The sequence below is a fragment of the Lithobates pipiens genome, unplaced genomic scaffold (genome assembly GCF_037356315.1).
Source record: "Lithobates pipiens isolate NorthernLeopardFrog02 unplaced genomic scaffold, aLitPip1_a1.2 Scaffold_18, whole genome shotgun sequence".
NCBI lineage: Eukaryota > Metazoa > Chordata > Amphibia > Anura > Ranidae > Lithobates > Lithobates pipiens.
Genome location: NW_027507758.1, coordinates 150,479,444 through 150,501,335, shown reverse-complemented (window position 1 = coordinate 150,501,335; position 21,892 = coordinate 150,479,444). Strand labels below are relative to the sequence as shown.

At 41.4% G+C, this 21,892-nt stretch overlaps 1 protein-coding gene across 3 annotated transcripts in view; it reads right to left on the bottom strand.

The window, feature by feature from the left end:
* ZDHHC14 (zDHHC palmitoyltransferase 14) overlaps window positions 1-21,892 on the bottom strand; it is a 141,670-nt gene that overhangs the window by 31,172 nt on the left and 88,606 nt on the right. For all 3 annotated transcript variants that reach the window (XM_077486266.1, XM_077486267.1, XM_077486268.1), the window contains exons 9-10: window positions 12,000-12,109; window positions 9,969-10,071 (exon numbers count right to left, since the gene is read on the bottom strand). In XM_077486266.1, coding sequence (XP_077342392.1) covers window positions 9,969-10,071; window positions 12,000-12,109 — 213 coding nt within the window. The remainder of the gene's footprint in view (window positions 1-9,968; window positions 10,072-11,999; window positions 12,110-21,892) is intronic.

Sequence of the window (21,892 nt, the reverse complement as noted above, 5' to 3'; positions counted from 1 at the left end):
GCATGCTCTGAAACAGAAGCAGCGAGTCTTGTAAACTAGCGTTTGTAATAGAGAATTAACATTAAGTTACATGGAAAATTACGAGAGCTCCAAATACTGCGCACAATTCTCCTCTTCTTTAATGGAACAATGAAGCTGCTTTGCTAGTGATACCGATGGAGTTATTGCAAACAAATTTTCAAAGGCTTTTTTTCTCATGATAAAGATTATCATGTTTTTTTTTATTTGGGCAAGTTACCACAACACCATTATCCCCTAGCTTTTAAGATCAAAAGATACAATTATATTGGTGTCCCTTGTCAATTTTACATTGTATTTTTTTTTTTAATGCAACTGCCTACTCCCAAAATGGCTATGTGTTTTACATCAAATGACAAGTATTATTCTACACAATTGTTTTATTGTGCATAAAATAAATTAATAAATTAAATGAATTAGACATGCTATATCTGGCAAAAGAATTTAAACAAAACGTGCATTCCATGCATCCAAAAATATAGAAAATATAGCAAATCAAATCATTCAACCAAAAAAATTATGTCAAAGCAATAACAAGGCCAATAATAAATAACACGTTATCTCCTCCGATTCCACAACATGTCTGGTTGATGAACGGCAGTTCAGAAACAAACTGAAAAGTGCAAACTGAAAAGCGCGAATCACTCAAACTTCTACTAACACAAAATTAACAGGAGCCCAAAGGAGCTGAAAAACCTCGTAGTACGTCTAGTACGTTACTACGTTCATAATTGTTGGCCAGCAATTGTGTGACCGTGTGTATGCAAGACAAGTTTGGGCCAATGCACGGACAAAATTTCACAGTTTTGTTGGTCAACAATCCGATTGTGTGTACAAGGCATAAGAATACTTGTGGGCTGAAAAATTACTGAACCAGCAATGAGATAATGCTGTAGGAGCCTTCAAACTCCTGCACCCAGTTTGTTAATTTCCAGAGTAACCAAGGACCCCAAAAGAACAAGTTGCATTATTAAACAGTGACCAGAGCTATCCTATTTGCAACGTAGCCTGCCACTTCTTGCTCTCAGTGTTTTCCTACTGGCCTCAAAATGTCAATGGTGGTCAAAAGGGAGACCAATGGAGCAAATGGAGGGGGGGGGGGGGGGGGGCACAGTGGAATCAGGACATATCTTGTCACAGTTTGCCTAACAAAAGCATGTTTTTAGGTTCCAAGCTACTCTCAAATTAATTGAGCAAGGGTACAGTGTCATCCTGGTGCTGGTTTAATAGGCTGCCAGGGTTGAAGTGCCATTCTGATGTGCTGGTTCAATAGTCTGCCAGAGAACCTAGGGATTCCTTTATATTACGCAACAATAATGTAGTTAAAATGAAGCTCGAAACCAACAATAGGTATAGAATAAAATGGGCAAATGTTCTATAGTGTAAGTTGCCTACAACAAATCTGCTGTAAGACAAGGCAAACAATTTGATTTACATTTTTCCAGTTTTTCCTTCAAAACAAAGAAAGAATCTTCAGTCCTGTAATATAATGTTAGGCCATGAAAATCATAGGGCTACTGAGAGGCAGCAAGTTACAGCATTAGTCCAAGCAAATGGCAAGACTACCAAGCAGAGAAAGAACACCAACACACACTCTGCTGCAAACCATAAACTAAGGGGCAAGTGCACAGTGTAAAAAATGTATACATAATACAAAGCTCCAATAAGCAGCAAAGATTAGCACACACTAATAAAACGACATTTAGGTGTATACTTCTATTAAGAGTTTATCTGTTCCCTTTACATTTTCACTGAAAACCACTGGTTGCTGCCTTCCTCATGTAGTCCATTTAGTAAATGTGGTAACTAGGATAGATCAATAACTGGGAAACGACTACAGTGCATTCACTCATGTATATATACAGATGAAAAAAGACAAAGAGCAATGTGCTACATTACACTTAGGCTTTAAGAATGCATTAACTATCATTAATGCATATTTATTTTTAAACAGCATTCTAAGAAGCTTCAACCATTTTGCCATTTACAAAGGTAAAGTTGCACTGATTGAATAGAAGATGGCTCGAGTAGACACTCTTTGTACAATACTGTATATATGCAGAGCTGCAATCAGCTGACATGGCTAAATTTGCTTGGTTATAGAGCTGCACGATTCTGCCTAAAATGAGAATCAGGATTTTTTTTTGCTTCGAACAAAGATTACGATTCTCTCGTGGGGCAACATTATACAAAAAAAATTTGCGTTTGAAAGACCGCTGCGCAAATACAGTCCGACATAAAATATTGCAACAACCAACATTTTATTTTCTAGGGTCTCTGCTAAAAATATATATATAATTTTTGGGGGTTTCAAGTAATTTTCTAGCAAAAAAATACAGATTTTGACTTGTAAGCAAAAAGTGTCAAAAAAGGTTTAGTCTTCAAGTGGTTAATCTGACCTCATTTACAGACCGAAGTTCATTCCTTTGATCTCAAAAGAACGATGTGTTACAATTAAGGATGAGGTCAGGCGTGTTTGCAACCCACACATGCAGAGCCCGCCAGGAAGTCGGCACTGCACAGCGCTAATCACAGGCAATGAGACAAATTTCTGCAGCCACAGATCGGGTAAATGTCTCACTGCCTATGAATAGTGCAGACTTTGTGGCGGGTTCTGCATGTGTGGGCTGTGAACACGTCTGAGCTCATCCTTGGTTACAATGTTTCTCTTTAGCGATGCGAGAAACTTGGCAGGCTGTCTGTTTTTTCTTTTGACAGCCATTGGCTTGAGCAGAGAACTCCCTGCACTGAAACAAGAAAATGTTGCTTTAAGATCGGGGGGGTAGAATCTCGATCTCTATTCTTCAATGATTAATTGTGCAGCTCTACTTTGTGATCAGAACAGACTAAAAATTATGGGTTTTAAATGAAGATGGATAAAACATGGGCCGATAACACTCACAATTAACCTTCAAGTCACAACAACACAAGATTTGCTTTAGTAGCATAATCGTACCAACTGAATTTAATATAAAAGCCATAAAATCTAGGTAGATATATGTAGAACATTTATTGGTAACAGATACTATGTAAAAGTACAGGATAAAGATTTACCATGCTAGACCTGGCTGCCTGATTTGGGAAAAATTGTTTACAGGCAAACAATGAATTTGAAAGGCATCCCGTTTAGAATATTTCATATCCACCCAATACAAGATCAAACGGTTCTTTTAAAATGACTGTCGTTGATCTCATAGTTGAAATAAAGAAGAGTTACGTAAAGAAGAGTACAAATATTTAGCGGTCTGTGACAAACGCTGCTATGATAGGGAGGAGTTGCCCCCAAAAAGCTACTGGGAACACTTCAGGAGCTTCTTATCCTGTGTTTCCCTCTCCCACATTACAGAAGGAACCACTAAATGCCCTGGGGGTGGGAGGTGATAGAGAGGTGCACAGGAAATTGACACTCCCAAAAGTGTTGGGTTTTCCCAGACTTCAGGAAAACATTCCTCTTCAACTACGTGACATTTCCCATTTACACTCTAAAAGGAAGCTACATTTATTTTAATTATGACACATTTCAGTGCTCTTGCCTGCCCATTGATTAATTTCAACAAAAAAATCGTGGAAACCAATGCCTTCGTAAATACTATTTAGAGGGAAAAAACAACATTTTTAAAACAGCTTACCTGTAAAATCCTTTTCTTTGATCTACATCAGGGGACACAGAGCCATTGTAATTACTATGTGGGTTATATCGGACCAACAGGTGATGGACACTGGCACGCCCCTAAGGCATGTACTCCCCTATATAATCCCTATCATTACTGGGAGTCCTCAGTTTTGTAGCCAAGCAATACCAAGAAGGGTGGGACCTCTGTGTCCCCTGATGTACATCAAATAAAAGGATTTTACAAGTAAGCCGTTTTAAAAATCCTATTTTCTTTTCTTACATTAGGGGGCACAGAGACATAGTAATTACTATGTGGGATGTCCCACAGCAATGGCAACTGAAGGGGGGGGGGGGGACAAAAAAAAAAAAAAAACGGAAGCCAGAGGACTCATACTGCAGCCTGCAGTATACTGAGCCACCCAAGAGGCACTAATCGCCTTGGATGAGTGTGCTCATGTTCTTTAAGCTGAAGCTTAAACAATCACTTGACAAATCCATTTGGAAAATAGTGGATCTTGACGCTGCCTGTCCACATCTTGGACCCTCCGACAGTACAAACAAAACCTGTGTTTTGCAAACCTGAGAGGTTGCCTTTAAATAGACTGATTGCTCTTACTACATTAAGAGATGTAGTGCCTTCTCTTCCCTAGATTAAGGCTCTGGGGAGAAAGAAGGAAGAATATCTTGGTTTAAATGAAAACCTGTTACCACTTTTGGTAGAAATTCAGGATGAGGACAAAACTACCTCATCCTTATGCATGATGAAATATGGCTCTTAGAAGATAGAGGCGCTAGTTCCAATACTCTTCTAGCAGAAGAAATGGAAACCAGAAAAGATTATCTCTTTCTTGTCAAAAGAACCAAGGAAAGGTTCAAACGGCTGATTCAGCTAAGCCGATAAGACCAATTTTAAATCCCAAGGATGATCTTATAGGGGGAATAAACCGTGTTACCCCGGGAATAAGCTATGCACCAAGAGTGGGAAGCAAGAGGCCATATGAAAAACACTGACAAGGCCGGGATCTGGCTCTTGATAGAAGTCAAGGCCAGCTTCATTTCAGATCCCATATGCAGGAAGTCAGGAATCCTGCCTATGACATTCCTGGTGTACCAACCCCTGGATCCACACCAAAAAACATGCCTTCCAGACTCTAAACTAAGCAATTCTGGAAGCCGGCTTCCTGGCATTAATCAAAGTAGACACTACCGAAGGAAATCACCCACGATCTTTAATAGAGTGGGATTCAGACAAACCTGTTAAATTTAAAGACTAATGCGTCTGTTCCGCTTGCTAGCGGACCCCTTGTTTTCGACATAAAGTTGTCGACTTTGTTGATGAATCTGGAGGCAAATAGGTCCATGTCCGGAATACCCCATCTGACATAATCGCTAGGAAGATGTCGGGGTGAAGAGATCATTCTCCCGGAAATAATTGTTGGCTACTCAAGTAGTACGCCTGAAAAATGAAAATTGCCGATAGGCAAGGAATGTTGTGCTAAGCCCAAGCTAGAACATTATTCACCTCTTTTTGGGCTGCGTGACCTCTCGTGCCCCCCTGGTGATTGATGTAAGCCACCGCCGTGGCCTTGTCAGACTGAATCCTGACAGGATAGTCCCACAGTCTGACCGTCCAAGATTCTAGGGCCAGACGTACTGCTCGAAACGTTCAAAAAAAGTTGATTAGGCAAGGTCCTCTAACCTGGACCATCTACCCTGGACAGAATCTTATTCCAGGGCTGCTCCCCAGCCTAGAAGGCTGGCATCTGTTAACACCTTCCAGGATAAAGATTTTCCCTTTTGCTGGATAACAACCATCGATTTAGGCTCTGACTTATGTCGGGAGCCAAGCATATTGGAAACAAAACAAGGCCCGAATCTTTTTTATTCTAGACCGACAGGATGGTGTCTTGAAGCAGTTTGAGTAAAACCACGCGCAAGGGACGGCCTTGAAGGAGGCCACCATTTTCCCTAAAAATCTCCCGAACAGCCGAATGAATGAAGGAATTTTCCTTTGTTTTGATAAGTTGAATTAGTCCTACAATGGAACTGATTCTTGTCTGGGGTAATACCTTCTTCTGTATGGTATCTATAGCCAGCCCCCAAGTACTGTAATCTCCTTGATGGTTTTAAGGAGAATCTTCCTAGGTTGAGTATCCAACCTCAGATACTTACGGCTGAATCAGACTCTGGTTTAGACCGGAGATTGAATGATCTATTAAAAGTAGATCTTCTAATAGGCTAGGATTGCTATGCCTTGAGCCCTTAATCTGGTTAAAGGAGGTGCCAGAATCTTTCAGAACACTAGTGGTGCTGTGGCTAAGCCTAACGGCAGAGCCACAACTGTAAAGATAATTTTATATTTCAAAAACGCATACATTTCTGGTGAGTGGGAAAATTTGGCACATGGAGATATGCAACTCCCCTCCTTGCAGGATGGACACAGCCGATCGAATTATGAAAGGATCGGATGTTTAAGTGCCGATTCAGATCTTTGAGATCTAGAATGGGTCTCATCTTTCTGTTCGGTTCTGGAACCTTAAAAGGTTTGAACCAAAGCCCCCTGTTCCACTAAGGGAGCCGCTGATAATCGCTGACTGGGATAACAGCTGATCCAGAGGCCAGAAAGACTTTTCTCTGGATCCTTAGAAACATTCTCAGAGGAGACGGAAGCTCTCAGAACTCTAGTCGTAACTTAGAGAAAAAAAAATTGCAGAAATCCATCTGTCTTGAGATTGTTCCTGCCAGATCTTGAGAATCGCAGGACCTTTCCCCTCACCCGAATGAGTGAGGGTGCCCCTTCATGAGAAGGCTTTAGCATTCCGCTTTGTGGGCTTTCTGCCCCAAGATCCTGGTGCTGCTCTTGGGGACTTTCCCTTGAACCTGATGGTTGAGGCCATCGAGACTGCCTAGAGGCAGATGTCCCTGGCCTAGGAGAGGCAGTACACGGGGGGGAGGAGATGCCTCAAAAGCCTGTGCTGCAGGCAACAAAAGGGTTGAGAAAGGGAATACACAAGCAACCTGACTTTTTCAAGGAAGATCTCTATAGATCTAATCGCCGCTAATCCACAGTTGACCCTTGCCAGAGATTGAAGACCTATCACGGTTTCCGAATTTAAGACCTTTCTGGGCCTCTCGCTCTCCTCATAGGCATGGCATAACTAAAAAAAAAAGTGAGAGTTGGTCATATTGGTCCACTGACCCAATTCCCCATATGCCCGTGTTCTCTGCCTCCATGACCAGGGCTAGATACGAGCATATCTTGCGATTTATGCACTTCAATGACAATGAAATCTTTCGTACTCTGGGTGACCCTGAATACGATCGGCTCCACAAAATTCGGACCAACAGTTTGCAGCCTTGTTTATTTCTGATCAAGTTTTCTGCGTTGATGAGTCTCCGATTACGTTTTCTGGCCACTTGTCATTCAAACAGTATCTTTCCAGCAAGTGCCAGATATGGGGTCAAGATGTACAAGCTCTGTGACAGGGCAACAGGCTATACATAGTTTTATGGTTTATGGGACTTGGTGTCACCCTTATTCAGAAAGGGGTACCACTTGTATGTGGACAATTACACAAGTGTGACACTTTTTAGTCACTTGCTTTATCATGGAATTGGCACAGGTGGCACCGTGCGATCTAATTAACCCATCGGCTTGTAGATTTTCCTCTCTTGGGCTGAGGGAGAAAGCCTGCTTGGAGAATTAATAATTTGCTCGCAGTGAAGTGAAGAGATTCACGGAATGTGTTTATTCTGTCCTCCCTTCGGGTCCAAATTCAAACGGTGACTGGTGTTGTGGAGAAACCCCTGTCCATGAATACAACATTAATATGGGAGGGGTGGACCTCATCAACCAGTTGATGGCGTTGTACTTAATTGCCCGTAAAGCCAGATGCTGGTTTAAAAAAGTGTTTGTATACTTATTCCAATTGGCTCTGCTGAACGCTTATGTGCTATACAAAGCGTCAGTATGAACTGGATCCTTCCTTAAATTCCAGGAAGAGATCACAGCCCTTCTGTTTCCAGATTGTGCTGTGGCCCAACTTCCCAACGCAAATGCAGTATGCCGGCTGCATGGGAGGCATTTTTTCCTTATGTCCTCCCTGGTACCCCTACTCAACGATCAACTGTGGTTTGTTGTACTGCCCTGCCATTTTAGCACCTCATGAAAGGAGGTAGGCAGTCAAACTAAAAGCTGCGCGAGTTCCAGAAAATGTACCCTAGTTCATAGATGCTATAACTTTTGTGCAAACCATTAAGCTTATTAGAGCTGCACAATTAATCGTTAAAAAAAAATCGTGATCTCGATTCACCCCGATGATCTCTCCTGCAGAGGTTGCTGATTCTTTCACATAAACAAGTGGAGAAACTATCTGCTCACTCAGCTGTCAAAAGAAAACAACCGGGCAGTCTGACAAGTTTTTTTAAACTTGCAACATTGTAACCAAGCTTCCTTCTTAGAAGAAAGGGATAGAACTTCTGTGTAAATAAATAATCCAGGCAGACCACCAAGTTTTCAACATGTAAATGCAGGAAGTTTAACCACTTAAAGTCCAAATCTTTTTGACACTTCTTTCGTTAAAATCAATATTTTTTGCTAGAAATTACTTGGAACCAATTATATCTATTTTAGCAGAGACCCTAGGGAATAAAATGGCAATTGCTGCAATATTTTATGTATTTGCCCAGCGGTCTTTCAAATGCAATTTTTTGGGGAAAAAATTCACTTCAAGGAATCAAAAAAAAGAAATAAAATAAAACTAAACAGTAAAGTTAGCACAATTTTTTTTTTAGTTTTAATGTAAAAGATGTTACACCGTGAGAATCGTGATCTATCTTCTAAGCAAAAAATTTTTTAGCCAAAATCGTGCAGCTCTAAAATAAACATTTTTTTAACCCGAGATGTGGCTGAATGCTTTTTGACCTAAATGTCTGACTAAAATTGAGTTTATTGTATTTTTTTTAATAGCAAAAAGTAGAATATAGTTTTTTTTTTTTCAAAATTTTTGGTCTTTGTTTAAAGAGCAAAAAATAAAAACTGCAGAGGTGATCAAATACCACCAAAAGAAAGCTCTATTTGCGAGGAAACAAAAAACACGCACATTTAGTTTGGGTAAAGCACTGCATGGCCACGCAATTACCAGTTAAAGCAGCGCCAAACTGTAAAAAGTGCTCTGGTGAGGAAGGGGCTGAAGTGGTTAAAGATTCTGAAATAGCTCCATATCATCCAACTTTACCATTACCATTATAATATAAAAGGTATTAGGTTTGAAGGGAAGGCTTCAAACAAACATCAAGATGAGGGTTTCATATTGTTTAAAACTGCAAAGCTTTGTGCGGAACCAATTTTCCATTAACGCAACACTAAAGGATACCCTTACTCTCCAAACATAAAACCATACACATACCACTACATGGCCCTGTAATTTTTCATGAAATAATTTCTGCGTTTTTCTACTTACTTCAAAGTGCAAAGTCCTCAGAGCCCCCAAACCTCTCCTTTTCCCTCGTACTTCTGTTTCGAATGAGCAGTGCATGTTTGTTGTGGTCATGTACACTGCTCTAGGCATACTACAAATTCCATAGTCCATCTTGGTAGCAAACAAGTGAACTTGGCAACATGGAACGCAGACACCCTCTAGACAACAGAAGTCAGATAACAGCAGGGGGAAAAAAAAAAAAAGGGGGAGGAATTTGGAGATTCAGGGGAGACTAAGAGCAATAAAAAGTACTTTGAGTTAAAAAAACATGAATAGAGTTTAAATTTTCTAAACCAGCATTTTAGTGTCATTTTAAGTTAAAAATTATCCAGCATCTTCCATGCGCAAGACATGCAGTACGTAAATATGAATGTAATTTTACAAGTCTGTACATATATTACTATGCTTTTCATATTACAAACTCTGGATTTGAAATGGTAGTATGAATGGAGTCTCAAGTGTTCTTGATGCTCAACTTTAAACTGATTGAGATGTAAATATTAAACCCTTGCCTGAGCTATCCCGCTAGGAAGTCATCAAAGCAGCAACACACACACACACACACACACACCCCCCTTACATACATGCAGCTGCGGGGTGGGGAATGCCTCCATAGCCTATGACTGGTGGTTCGACTGATTTCTCAGGAGGACTCATGTCTGAGCACGCCCGAGCTCAATCACTAATTGAGAATGACTTTTCCTTTTAGGAAAGTTTCCAATTTATACCCGACTAGCAAAAAACAGTTACAAGGGGGCGGGGGGTTCGGGGGGGGGGCACAAGTGTCACAGAAAAGTCAATATTTATGTCAGTATTATTCTGTCACATTACATAGATCATATAGGAGGAAGTCTTACCATGCTGCTCTGTGACTGAGTAGAACCATACATTGTCAATCCATTTGATGGTGCGACTGATTGTGCCATATCAGCTTCTATAATTCCTCTGCGATCAATTAGGCTGGTCAGATGAAAAAAAGAAAAACAGAAAAACAAAGTTTAGAAGGTTTCCATATATATTAGTTAACGTTCATGTATACGAGTCTCCTCTAAGAGGCAATTCAAAGGCATAATGCGTTCAGGTAAAAAAAATGGTTTGTATTTAAAACTCAACTCCGGGCAAAAAAAAAAAAGTTTTCCCAACTGGACTGTGCCCACACTGCATGTGTCAACTGCTTGTTATGTCCTGAGAAAAGGAGAAAGCTGCATCCTCACCCAATCCTTCATTAAACGGTGCTCCCCCCACAATCCAGTGGTGCACTGTCCCCACAGTTGCAGGTGCATGTGCAGGATGTCAGGAACAGTCCACTGCACAAGACCGCAAGGGGTACAGGAGCCAAGGGGACCAGTCTTGTGCACTGAGGATCAGGTAAGAATATTTCCGTTCTCCAATCCCCTAGACCAGTGGTCTCCAAACTGTGGCCCTTCGCTTGACTTTATCTGGACCTTGGGGAACCATTCCTCCCACAGACACCAACAATGGGGCAGCATAAATCCCAGACACCAATGACGGGGCAGCATAAATACCACAGACACCAATGACGGGGCAGCATAAATACCACAGACACCAATTACGGGGCAGCATAAATCCCACAGGCACCAATTACGGGGCAGCATAAATCCCACAGGCACCAATAACGGGACAGCAAAAATCCCACAGGCACCAATGACGGGACAGCATAAATCCCACAGGCACCAATGACGGGACAGCATAAATCCCACAGACACCAATGACGGGACAGCATAAATCCCACAGACACCAATGACGGGACAGCATAAATCCCACAGACACCAATGACGGGACAGCATAAATCCCACAGACACCAATGACAGGACAGCATAAATCCCACAGACACCAATGACGGGACAGCATAAATCCCAGACACCAATGACGGGACAGCATAAATCCCACAGATACCAATGATGGGACACCATTCCTCCTAGACACACTAATGATGGGGCACTATTCCTCCCCCTAGGAAACGAATGAAAGAGCACCATTCCTCATTCGAATAACAATGGGACATTATTCCTCCCACTAGAATCAAGGATGAGGCGTTTACTCCCGCTGCCCACAGTCTGGCCCCTTAAAGCCTGAATGACAGTAAACTGGCCCTTTGCTTTCAATATTTGGAGACCCCTGCACTAAAAAATGAGCAGTTAAACCATGCAGTGTGGGTGCAGCCCCACTGCATGGGAGAACTTTTTTGCCCAGAGTTGGGCTGTAAGAACAAACTGATCGATTTGATTTTTTAGAGAGGCGGGGGAAAGCTTTGCCCCCACCCATAAAAAAAAAAAAAAAAAAAAAAAAAAAAAATGTATAAGAATTTCAGACCTCATAAGAACTGTATTGCTCAATACACATCTGCGCAATAAGGAACATACTCCACACCAAAAATAAGTCTCAACATGTCTGATCTGCATTTCTCACAAGATGAATGCAAGCCAATTAAGTAATCTTCAATGAATTAAATTAGATGAAGCAGATATAATCATCATATGATTACAGCACCTCATAGTTGTGTACACATATACCAAACGCCTCCAACTGGTCCATGGTTATGTATCACTTTTAAAAGAACAGTCATCTGCCTTCACTGCTCTTTTTATTCTAGCCTTCCCCTCCAGCTCTACTGCGCCAGACACTGACAACTCTTTGCACACTGTGGCTATATTCTCAAAGCTGATGTATGTTTTTTCCTTTTTTTTTTTATCACTAGACACACACACACACACACACACACACACACACACACACACACTTCAGCTGGAAACTGAAGGATCAGCCCAACTCTGCACTTCAATCCTAACTTTTCTTAAGGGCTGCAACAAGTGATTTATTTTCTGGCATTTCTTCATTCAAATGAGGAAACCTTTCCAAATGCTTACCTTGGATTCAATGGTCCACAAACAGCAGCACAGCAGTTTGTGAAAACATTGCCATAGCTATACGGATTATAGTTTTCCTTCCCCCTTTTACTTGACCAGGAACCTTTAATCTGTAACAAAACAAAGATTACTCCTCCAAACATTAACAGGAAAATTGATATGCACGTTATGAAAACTTCTTCCTTGCATGATTGAACTTTGTTTTCTACTAACTTCTGACAAAAAAATAAAAACAAGGAATCCTGTGCTCAAATTCCCTTGCTGATTGCTCCTAAAATTGCTAGCTGCCTGGCTGTCATGCTGCTCCAGTGACTTCTTAACTTTCCAAGGCAATTTCTTGGAACACATACTTGGATTGTCCTGTATGGAAGACAGACTAGCAGAGTCCGCTTTGTGTTCATAGCAAGATTGGTACATGCAACTAATGCAAAATCATGACTATGGGGACTATTGATGAGAAAAAGAAAAACCCACAACGGATAAACCATTTTTCTTTTCCTAGAACATAAATGCTGAAATATGAAGCCACTGTGTATTATGCTAATTTGTCACCAAGGGCAACAGCTTTTGCACCCATTTTTTCCATGATATATTTAAATAAAATGTTGCCCCTTCATCAAAATAGACTTATACTGTAAGTTTTTATACAATTATAAACGTAAAAAATAAAATAAAAATTAAGCATATTAAAGAAAATAAACTCCTACTTGTGCATACATTTTCAAACAAACTGTTTGGCAAATACAGCGGTTAAAGCAATGCCCCGTACACACGATCCAATTATCGGACGAATGATCGTCTTTTTTTGCATGCTAATCTCACGTCGAATCTGATGAGTTTACTAAAGTCACAAAAATTCTCGTATGACAGAATAAAAAAAGTGATGTCGTGTTGTAATGCATTTGTATTACAGTTTCGAACGACAGCTGTACTGCTTAAAATGAAAATCATGGTTTGGCAGGGCTGTGATTTTAAAAATGGCGATCCTGCCAAGACTATTATACCTATTCCATACCCTCCCAATAGAGTTACCCGAGTTTTTCTTTACACGTCTTTCCCGCATACAAAGAAATTTTCTCTGGGCAAATAAAAAACCACGCATCAAACTTCCATACCTTTATAGATTAAAACAAGGAGGGATCGGATTACCCGATTTCAGGAAATATTACCAGGCCGCACAATTATCCAGAATTATAGACTGGCATTGCCATGCCAGCCATAAGGATTGGGTAAACCTAGAAAAAGCTTACTCCACCTTGGACATACCACATCTCCCATGGACAAACTACCTAAACCTCCCTCTCTCAATCAAACACCCCACTATTAACAACACACTCAAAATATTCAAGAAAGTTGCAGTCCCACTAGGATTATCCACGAACCCAGGACCTCTTTCGACGTTAGCTAATAACCCAGATTTTATTCCCGGACTTAATCCAAAGATGTACATTACCTTTCCCTCCGACCCACTACTAATAACACACTGCATCCACAATAACAAACTGAAATCCAGACAAGAACTAAACAAGACACTCCCAACACACCCCCTATCAGAATGGTCATATATGCAAATTCATGACTTCATAACCAACAACAAACACAAAGACCGGATCCTTAGACCCATGTCCACATTTGAACTCATATGCCTAAAGAAAACACCAACCAGAAAAACAACCTCCACCTTATACAAATGGCTTCTAGGTCAAAATAAAAGTGAAAGAGACAAATATAAACTCAAATGGGAAAAAGATCTCAATACCCAATTCTCCATGAAACAATGGGAAAAAGCAAATATCTTCACACACAAATGTGCACTTAGTACAAGAATGCAGGAAATCTCTTATAAAGTTCGCACACAATGGTACATTACACCACTCACCAAATACAATTGGTCTCATCAGCATTCCAGGACCTGTTGGAGATGTGGATCTGAAACAGGCTCCTTCCTACACATTTGGTGGAACTGCACACTACTGAGACCCTTTTGGAATCAAGTCCGACACTGGACCAACCATATTACAGGTTCACACACAAACCTTGACGCAGCTTGGTGTCTGCTGCACATAAACAACCTTTCATATAGAACATATAAAAAATCTTTGACCAGACATTTCCTCAATGCAGCCAAAAATTTGATCCCACTACACTGGAACTCACGCTCTCTACCCTCAGTTGGAGACTGGCTTCGTAAAGTACACCATATCTACGATATGGAAGAAATTATTGCTATTAAACAGGGCTCTATCATTCAATTCCGACAAATGTGGGAACCCTGGCGAAATTTCTGCAAGACACAAACTTATCGTAGTCTCACAACATATGTAAACTTAACTTTCTTTTTTCTGTAACAGAATATCATTGGGAAAGCTTCGTTATAATGAACAATACATGCCTTTCTTTGATGTATTTATTTATATCCTTTAAATCGAACAACCTAACTATTTTCTCATCCAGATTATTACACTGTAATGGTATGATTATATACACTCTTCCTCATACATATATAATAGTTATTATAACCCCTTTTCATACGTGAATGTACTCATAAGATACACTCCTAAGATTACAAGACCAATTTCAATGTCCATAATTTCCTTACTGTTATACATTTTCTGTGATGCATTTTACTTTCTGTATCTACTATATTCTTTCTAATAAACTTTATTGTGATAAAATGAAAATCGTACCTGGCATCGTACGAAAAAAAATTTCCACGCATGTCCGATAGAATAATATCAGATGAACTGTCCTGATTGGCCATCAAAAGCTCTGTACTAACGATCCGATTATCATCGGTTCGAACGCTGCATTTTTCATATACGATTTTCAGACCGCGTGTACAGGGCTTAAGTATTGAACGCGTCACCATTTTTCTAGGTAAATAAATTTCTACAAGTGCTACTGACATGAAATTTTCACCACATGTCTGTCTATAACAACCAATGCAAGCCATACAAAAACCAAAACAAAGAAGTTCAGAAATTACATTATGTGTAAAAAAATAAATAAAAAAAAATAAAAATGGAATGACACAGGGAACTGCATTGAACACATGAAGAAAGGGAAAAAGGCATGGAAAGTAAAGATACCAGCTGAAATCTATCAGTAATTAGAAAGCAATCCTTGCTATCAGTTGGTTTGGTCTTAACTGATGCCCTATAAAAAGGGGTCTCATTACCAAGGTGTCACACGAGAAACATCTTATTATGGGCAAAAGCAAAGGGCTCTCTCAAGACCTTATTGTTGCAAAACATACTGATGGGCATTGGTTACAGAAGGATTTCTAAACTTCTGAATGTTCCAGTGAGCACTGTTGGGGCCTTAATCCGGAAGTGGAAAGAACATGATTTCACCATAAACCGGCCATGACCAGGTGCTCCGCGCAATATTTTTGACAGAAGAGTGAAAAGAATTATCAAAAGAGTTGTCCAAGGACCACTTGTGGAGAGCTTCAGAAAGACCTGGAATTAGCAGGTACAAATGTTTCAAGGAAAACAAGAAGTAATGCACTCAGGTGTCATGGCCTGTATGCACGCTCACCATGCAAGACTCCATTGCTGAACAAAAAGCATATTGAAACTTGTTTAAAGTTTGCTGCACAACATTTAGACAAGCCTGTGAAATATTGGGATAATATAGTCTGGTCAGATGAGATCACAATTAAACTCTTTGGATGCCTTAATACTCTGCATGTTTGGAGGTCAAAAAGGCAATGCACATCACCCCAAAAATAGGATTTTTTTTAAAAACAGCTTACCTGTAAAATCCTTTTCTTTGAACTACATCAGGGGACACAAGGTCATAGTAGTTACTATGGGGTTTATAGGCCACCTTCAGGTAATTGACACTGGCACGCCCTAAGAAGTGCACTCCCTATATAACCCCTCCCACTACTGGGAGTACCTCAGTTTTGTAGCGAAGCAATATACATGTATACCAAAGAAGGGAGGGACCTCTGTGTTCCCTGATGTACTTCAAAGAAAAGGATTTTACAGGCAAGCCCTTTTAAAAATCCTGTTTTCTTTTCATACAACAGAGCCATAGTATTTACCAGAGGTGCAACGGATCAAAAAAAAAAAAAAAAACAACAAAAAAAAAAAACACGGATCGGATCGTTCCTCGGATCGGATCATTTTTCAGATCAGCAAAAAAAAAAAAAAAAAGACAAATCTTGTTACACCCACCGGAGTTTTAGATTTCAGTCATTTTCAACACAAAGCAGAGCTTATATGCTTAAATACAGTATTTGTAAATCCGACGGACTGTTTAGATGTCAAATGTTTAATGTGAAAAATCAGAGGCGTTCATAAGCACATAAGCTCCCTTTTGTGTTGAAAATAACTGAAATCTAAAGCTCCGGTGGGTGTAACAAGATGTCCGCTTGCCCCCTTCTCACTCTCTCATTACTGTGCAGGAGTGTGGGGTGTAGCAAGATGGCAGCCACAAAATGTCACTTCCTGGCGAGACAGCGGCCGCCCCGGGTGTACCAAGATGGCCACCATTCCAGAGCTAGGCCGAAGTCGTGGCCTTTCCAAAGCCACAAGATCAGCGGAGCGCTCCGCGGATCGCGTGGTATGCTGATCGGAACAGGTTGACCCGTTCCGATCACGGATCGGTGACGATCCGTTGCACCTCTAGAATTTACTATGTGGGATGTCCCACAGCAATGGCAACTGAAGGAAGGGAGACAACAAAAAAGGTAGGGCATTAAGAGGCTAGAGGACTTATACTATGTAAAATAAAATATCTTGCCAGAAGGACTAAATGAAAATTCTAGAAAGCTGCTCACATAAAGTGTTCTCTACACTCAAACATAAAAAAGGGGGGGTGTTTTATGTGGCGCTACCTATAATAAAGCTACCTGTGTCTACTCAAAAACCATAAATAATAATAACGCAATATATAATAATACAGTACATACAAATGTGCAAATAGTGCCGGACAATAACGTGCATAAAAGTATCCGTATTAAAGTGCAAGGAAATGTATATCAATATACTCAATGACATCAAGAAATCAATCCATGCAAATAGTGCAAACTAGTGTACAAAGCAAGAATGAGCATACCAAAATGGAAACAAATGTTCAAAGATCAAAAAAATTTAAAATTATATATATCCAGTGAAAAGTGTAAAATAAAACAAAGTCCACTCAAATGATGTGCAATCCGTCCAAACGGCTAATATTAAACCGTGCAATGTGAGTAAAATAAAGTGCAATCTACATCCTTCTTCCAGGCTTCAGTGCTTAGCGTGCACCCCTTATTTCCCCCAGCCTCTCACCTCAAATAAAGGTCCCTATGGACCGGATGCCGCTTAGGGGGTGGTTGGTAGAACAGTCTTCCACCTCTTAACAGTATACATCCGGGTCCCAGACTCAGTTCATCCACTATCAGCACTCCGGTTTCATATACGGAGTGTGGTCGGTGTCTCCTGTGTGTGTCCCTTTATTTGAGGTGAGAGGCTGGGGGAAATAAGGGGTGCACGCTAAGCACTGAAGCCTGGAAGAAGGATGTAGATTGCACTTTATTTTACTCACATTGCACGGTTTAATATTAGCCGTTTGGACGGATTGCACATCATTTGAGTGGACTTTGTTTTATTTTACACTTTTCACTGGATATATACAATTTTAAATTTTTTTGATCTTTGAACATTTGTTTCCATTTTGGTATGCTCATTCTTGCTTTGTACACTAGTTTGCACTATTTGCATGGATTGATTTCTTGATGTCATTGAGTATATTCTTATATATTTCCTTGCACTTTAATACGGATACTTTTATGCACGTTATTATCCGGCACTATTTGCACATATGTACTGTATTATTATATATTGCGTTATTATTATTTATGGTTTTTGAGTAGACACAGGTAGCTTTATTATAGGTAGCGCCACATAAAACACCCCCCCCCCCTTTTTTTAGAGGACTTATACTGCAGTACACTGCGCCGAAAAGGCGATATCCTCATGATTTTTACATCGATTTGATAAAATCTGGTAAATGATTGAAGATCAAGTTGTGGCCCTACAGATCTTAGCCATAGAGGCCTGGTGATGCACCACCCAAGAAGCACCAACAGCCCTAGTGGAGTGCGCTTTAACACGAAAAGGAGGAATTTTCTACTTTAGACCATAAGCTTGAACAATCACTTGACGAATCCATTTGCAAATAGTAGATTTTGATGCCGTCTGTCCTTTTGGGACCTTCTGGCAGTACAAACAAAACATCTGTTTTGAGAATCTGAGCGGTCTCCTTTAAATAGACCTTGACCGCTCTCACTACATCAAGGGAATGTAGTGACTTCTCTTCCCTAGATCGGGGCTCTGGGAAAAAAGGCAGAATATCATCCTGGTTTAAATGAAAAACTGTCACATTTGGTAGGAATTCAGGATGAGGTCATAATACCACATTACCCTTATGCATGATCAAATATGGCTCTTTACAAGACAGAGCTGCCAATTCAGATACCCTTCTGGCAGAGGATATGGCAACCAAAAAGATTATTTTTCTCGTCAAAAAAAAAAAAGAAGGGAATTTCCCGTATAGACTCAAAAGGCTGTTACTGTAAAGCCAACAAGACTATTATTATACAAGATTTATACAGCGTTGACAGTTTACCCAGAGCGTTACAATGTATAGGGGGGACAACACAATTGCACTACAGTTCAATACAAAAAAGGTACAGGAGGGCCCTGCTCCTAGAGCTTACATTCTAAAAGGGAGGGTGTAATAGCTGCAAAGAATGATTTGATGGGGGTGGCTCGGGGACAGTTAGATGGGTGTGGGATAGGCTTCCCTGAATAAATGTGTTTTCAGGGATCTCCTAAAAGGTGGACAGGGTAGGGGCTGATTGGGTATACTGGGGCAGGGAGTCCCAGAGGATGGGAGAGGCTCGGGAGAAGTCTTGAAGGCGAGCATGGGAGGAGGTACCAAGGGAGCTAGAGAGCAGGAGGTCCTGGGAGGAGCGGAGGGGACAATTTGGGCGATATCGACAGATGAGGTTGGTGATGTAGATAGGGGCGATGTTGTGAATGGCCTTGTATGTTATGGTTAGCATTTCGATTTTTACACAGTGGGGTAGGGGAAGCCAGTGAAGGGATTGGTAGAGAACAGCAGCAGTCACAGATCGGTTAGTGATGTGTATTAGTCTAGCAGCAGAATTCATAATAGACTGATGGGGGGATAGCCTGCTTAAGGGTACCAGCCATTAAGGAGAGAAAGTTGCAGTAGTCAAGGCGGGAAATAATCAAGGAGTGAATAAGTTGCTTTGTGGTGTCATTAGTCAGGAAGGGTCGAATTCTGGAGATGTTGAGGTTAAGGAGGGAGGATTTAGCCAGTGATTAGATATGGGGGCTGAAGGAGAGGTCAGAGTCAAGGATTACACCAATGACCCTGGCACGTGTGGCGGTACCAATGGTTATGTTGTTAATGGTGAAGTCACAGGGGGGACCTTGAAGGAGGAAATATAAACAAGTTCAGTTTTAGAAAGATTGAGTTTGAGGAAGTGGTTTACATCCATATCGATATGTCATTCAGTAAGTTTGAGATCCGTGAGGAGATCGAGGGGGTGAGTTGAGGAGTGGAGAAATCGATCTGGGTGTCGTCAGCATAGAGGTGGTATTGGAAGCCATCTGAGGTTATCAGCTGGCCCAGGGAAGAGGTATAGAGTGAGAATAGGATAGGCCCAAGGACAGAGCCTTGGGGTACCCCAACAGAAAGGAAGGTGAGTGGAGGAGATGGAGTTGTAAGTGACACAAAGTGTGCTGAGATAGGGAGGAGATCCAGGATAAAAGCAGAATCAAGGAGGCCAAGGGAGTGTAATTTGCTGAGGAGGAGCAGGTGATCAACTGTATCAAAGCCTAAATTCAAATAAAGGATTCAGGGGTGCCCTGATGGGGGGGGGGGGTTAATCCAAGTTACCCCCTGAATAAAAACTACGTACCAGAGAGTGTGAAGCAAGAAGCCGTTGAAAGAATACTGATAAGGCTGAGTGAGATCTGACCCTTGATAGTACTCAAGGCCATCTTAATTTCCAATCCCATTTGCAGGAATTCAAGGATCCTACCTATGATATACTTACTGGGGTGCCAACCTCTGGATCCCCACCAGGAGACATATGCCTTCCAGACTCTAGTAAATGACTCTGGAGGTCAGCTTCCTAGCATTAATCAAAGTAGACACTACTGGAGGAGAGTGGCAGCACAGTGGTGTAGTGGTTAGCACTTTCACCTAACAGCAATAGGGTCGCTGGCTCAAATCCCGACCAAGACACCATCTGCCTGGAGTTTGCATGTTCTCCCTGTGCCTGCATGGGTTTCTTCTGGGTACTCCGGTTTCCTCCCACACTCCAAAGAGATGCTGGTAGGTTAATTGGATCCTGTCAAAAGTTGGCCAAATATGTATATGCGTTTGTAAGCGTGACGGGGTCCCATGGGGCAAAGGACCACGCTATACCGCAGATGGACACCTGCTGCAAAAGTGCCCTGAGGCGATTCAGTTTGCATAGGTAGAATGTGGGTTTCAATAACCAATCCATTCAATTTAGCGTTTGTAAGGTAGGATGGAATAACGGACCTTGTGCAAGAAGGTCTGGCCACAGCGGCAGGGTCCAAGGGTCCTCTACCGCCATCTTTATGATTTCGGCAAACCAAGATCTTCTGGGCCACCAGAATCACCTCTTCCCGTTCCTGCTTGACCCTGCGGAGAAGGTGTGGAAGCAGCAGAGTCGGAGGAAAAATTATCCCATGGAAAGACCAAGGCGTCTGTTGCACATGCTAGGATCCCTCGTCCTTGACACAAAGCTGTTGACTTTGTTATTGAATCTGGACTCGAACAGATCCACGTCTGGAACACCCCATTTTTTAAATAGGCAGAAAAATGTCAGGGGTGAAGGGACCAGTCTCCCGCAAACAATTGTTGGAAACTCCAGTAGTCCACCTGCCAATTTTCTATCCCTGGAATAAAAATCGTAGATAGGCAAGGAATGTTGCTTTCTGCCCAAGCTAGAACATGATTCACCTCTTTTTGGGCTGCACAACTTCTTGTGCTCCTATGGTGTTTGATGTAGGCCACAGCCGTTGGCATTGTCGGATTGAATCCTGACAGGACAATTCCGTAGTCTGAGCACCCAGGCCTCTAGGGCCAGACATACGGCCCGAATTTCTAGAATGTTGACGGGCAAGGTCATTTCTGACTTGGACCACTTCCCCTGGATAGATGCTTCTTCCAGGACTGCTCCACAGCCTAGAAGGCTGGCATCCATTGTTACCACTTTCCAGGATACTGGTAGAAATGATTTCCCCTTCTGGAGGTTGCTGGATATCAACCACCAATTGAGGCTCGGAAGCACTTGGGAGGGGGGTGCAAGTGCATGGGAAAGTCCAAATCCTGGACCTTCTTGTTCCAGGCTGACTGAATGGTGTTTTGTAGCAGTCTTGAATGAAGCTGCGCATAAGGGACGGCCACGAAAGAGGCCACTATCTTTCCAAACATTTCATGCACAGCCGAATGGAAGGATTTCCCTTTGTTTCAGCAAGTCAAACCAGTTTCTTTATGGAGCAGACTCTTGACTGGGGTAAGAATACCTTCTTTTGAACAGTATCTATGATCAAGTACTGTAATCTCCTTAATAGTTTTAAGGAGGATTTTTTCTAGGTTGAGAATCAAGCCTAGGAATTCCAGGTAGCGTACAACAGCTGAGATTAAACTTTAGTTTAGACTGGTGACTGATTGATTTACTAAAAGCAGATAGCCTAGATAGGCTAGGATAGTTGTACCCTGAGCCCTTAACCTGGCTAAAGGAGGGGCCAGGATTTTTGTGAACACATGTGATGCGGTGGCTAGACCGAACGGCAGAGCCACAAACTGAAAATGACGATTTTCTACCTCGA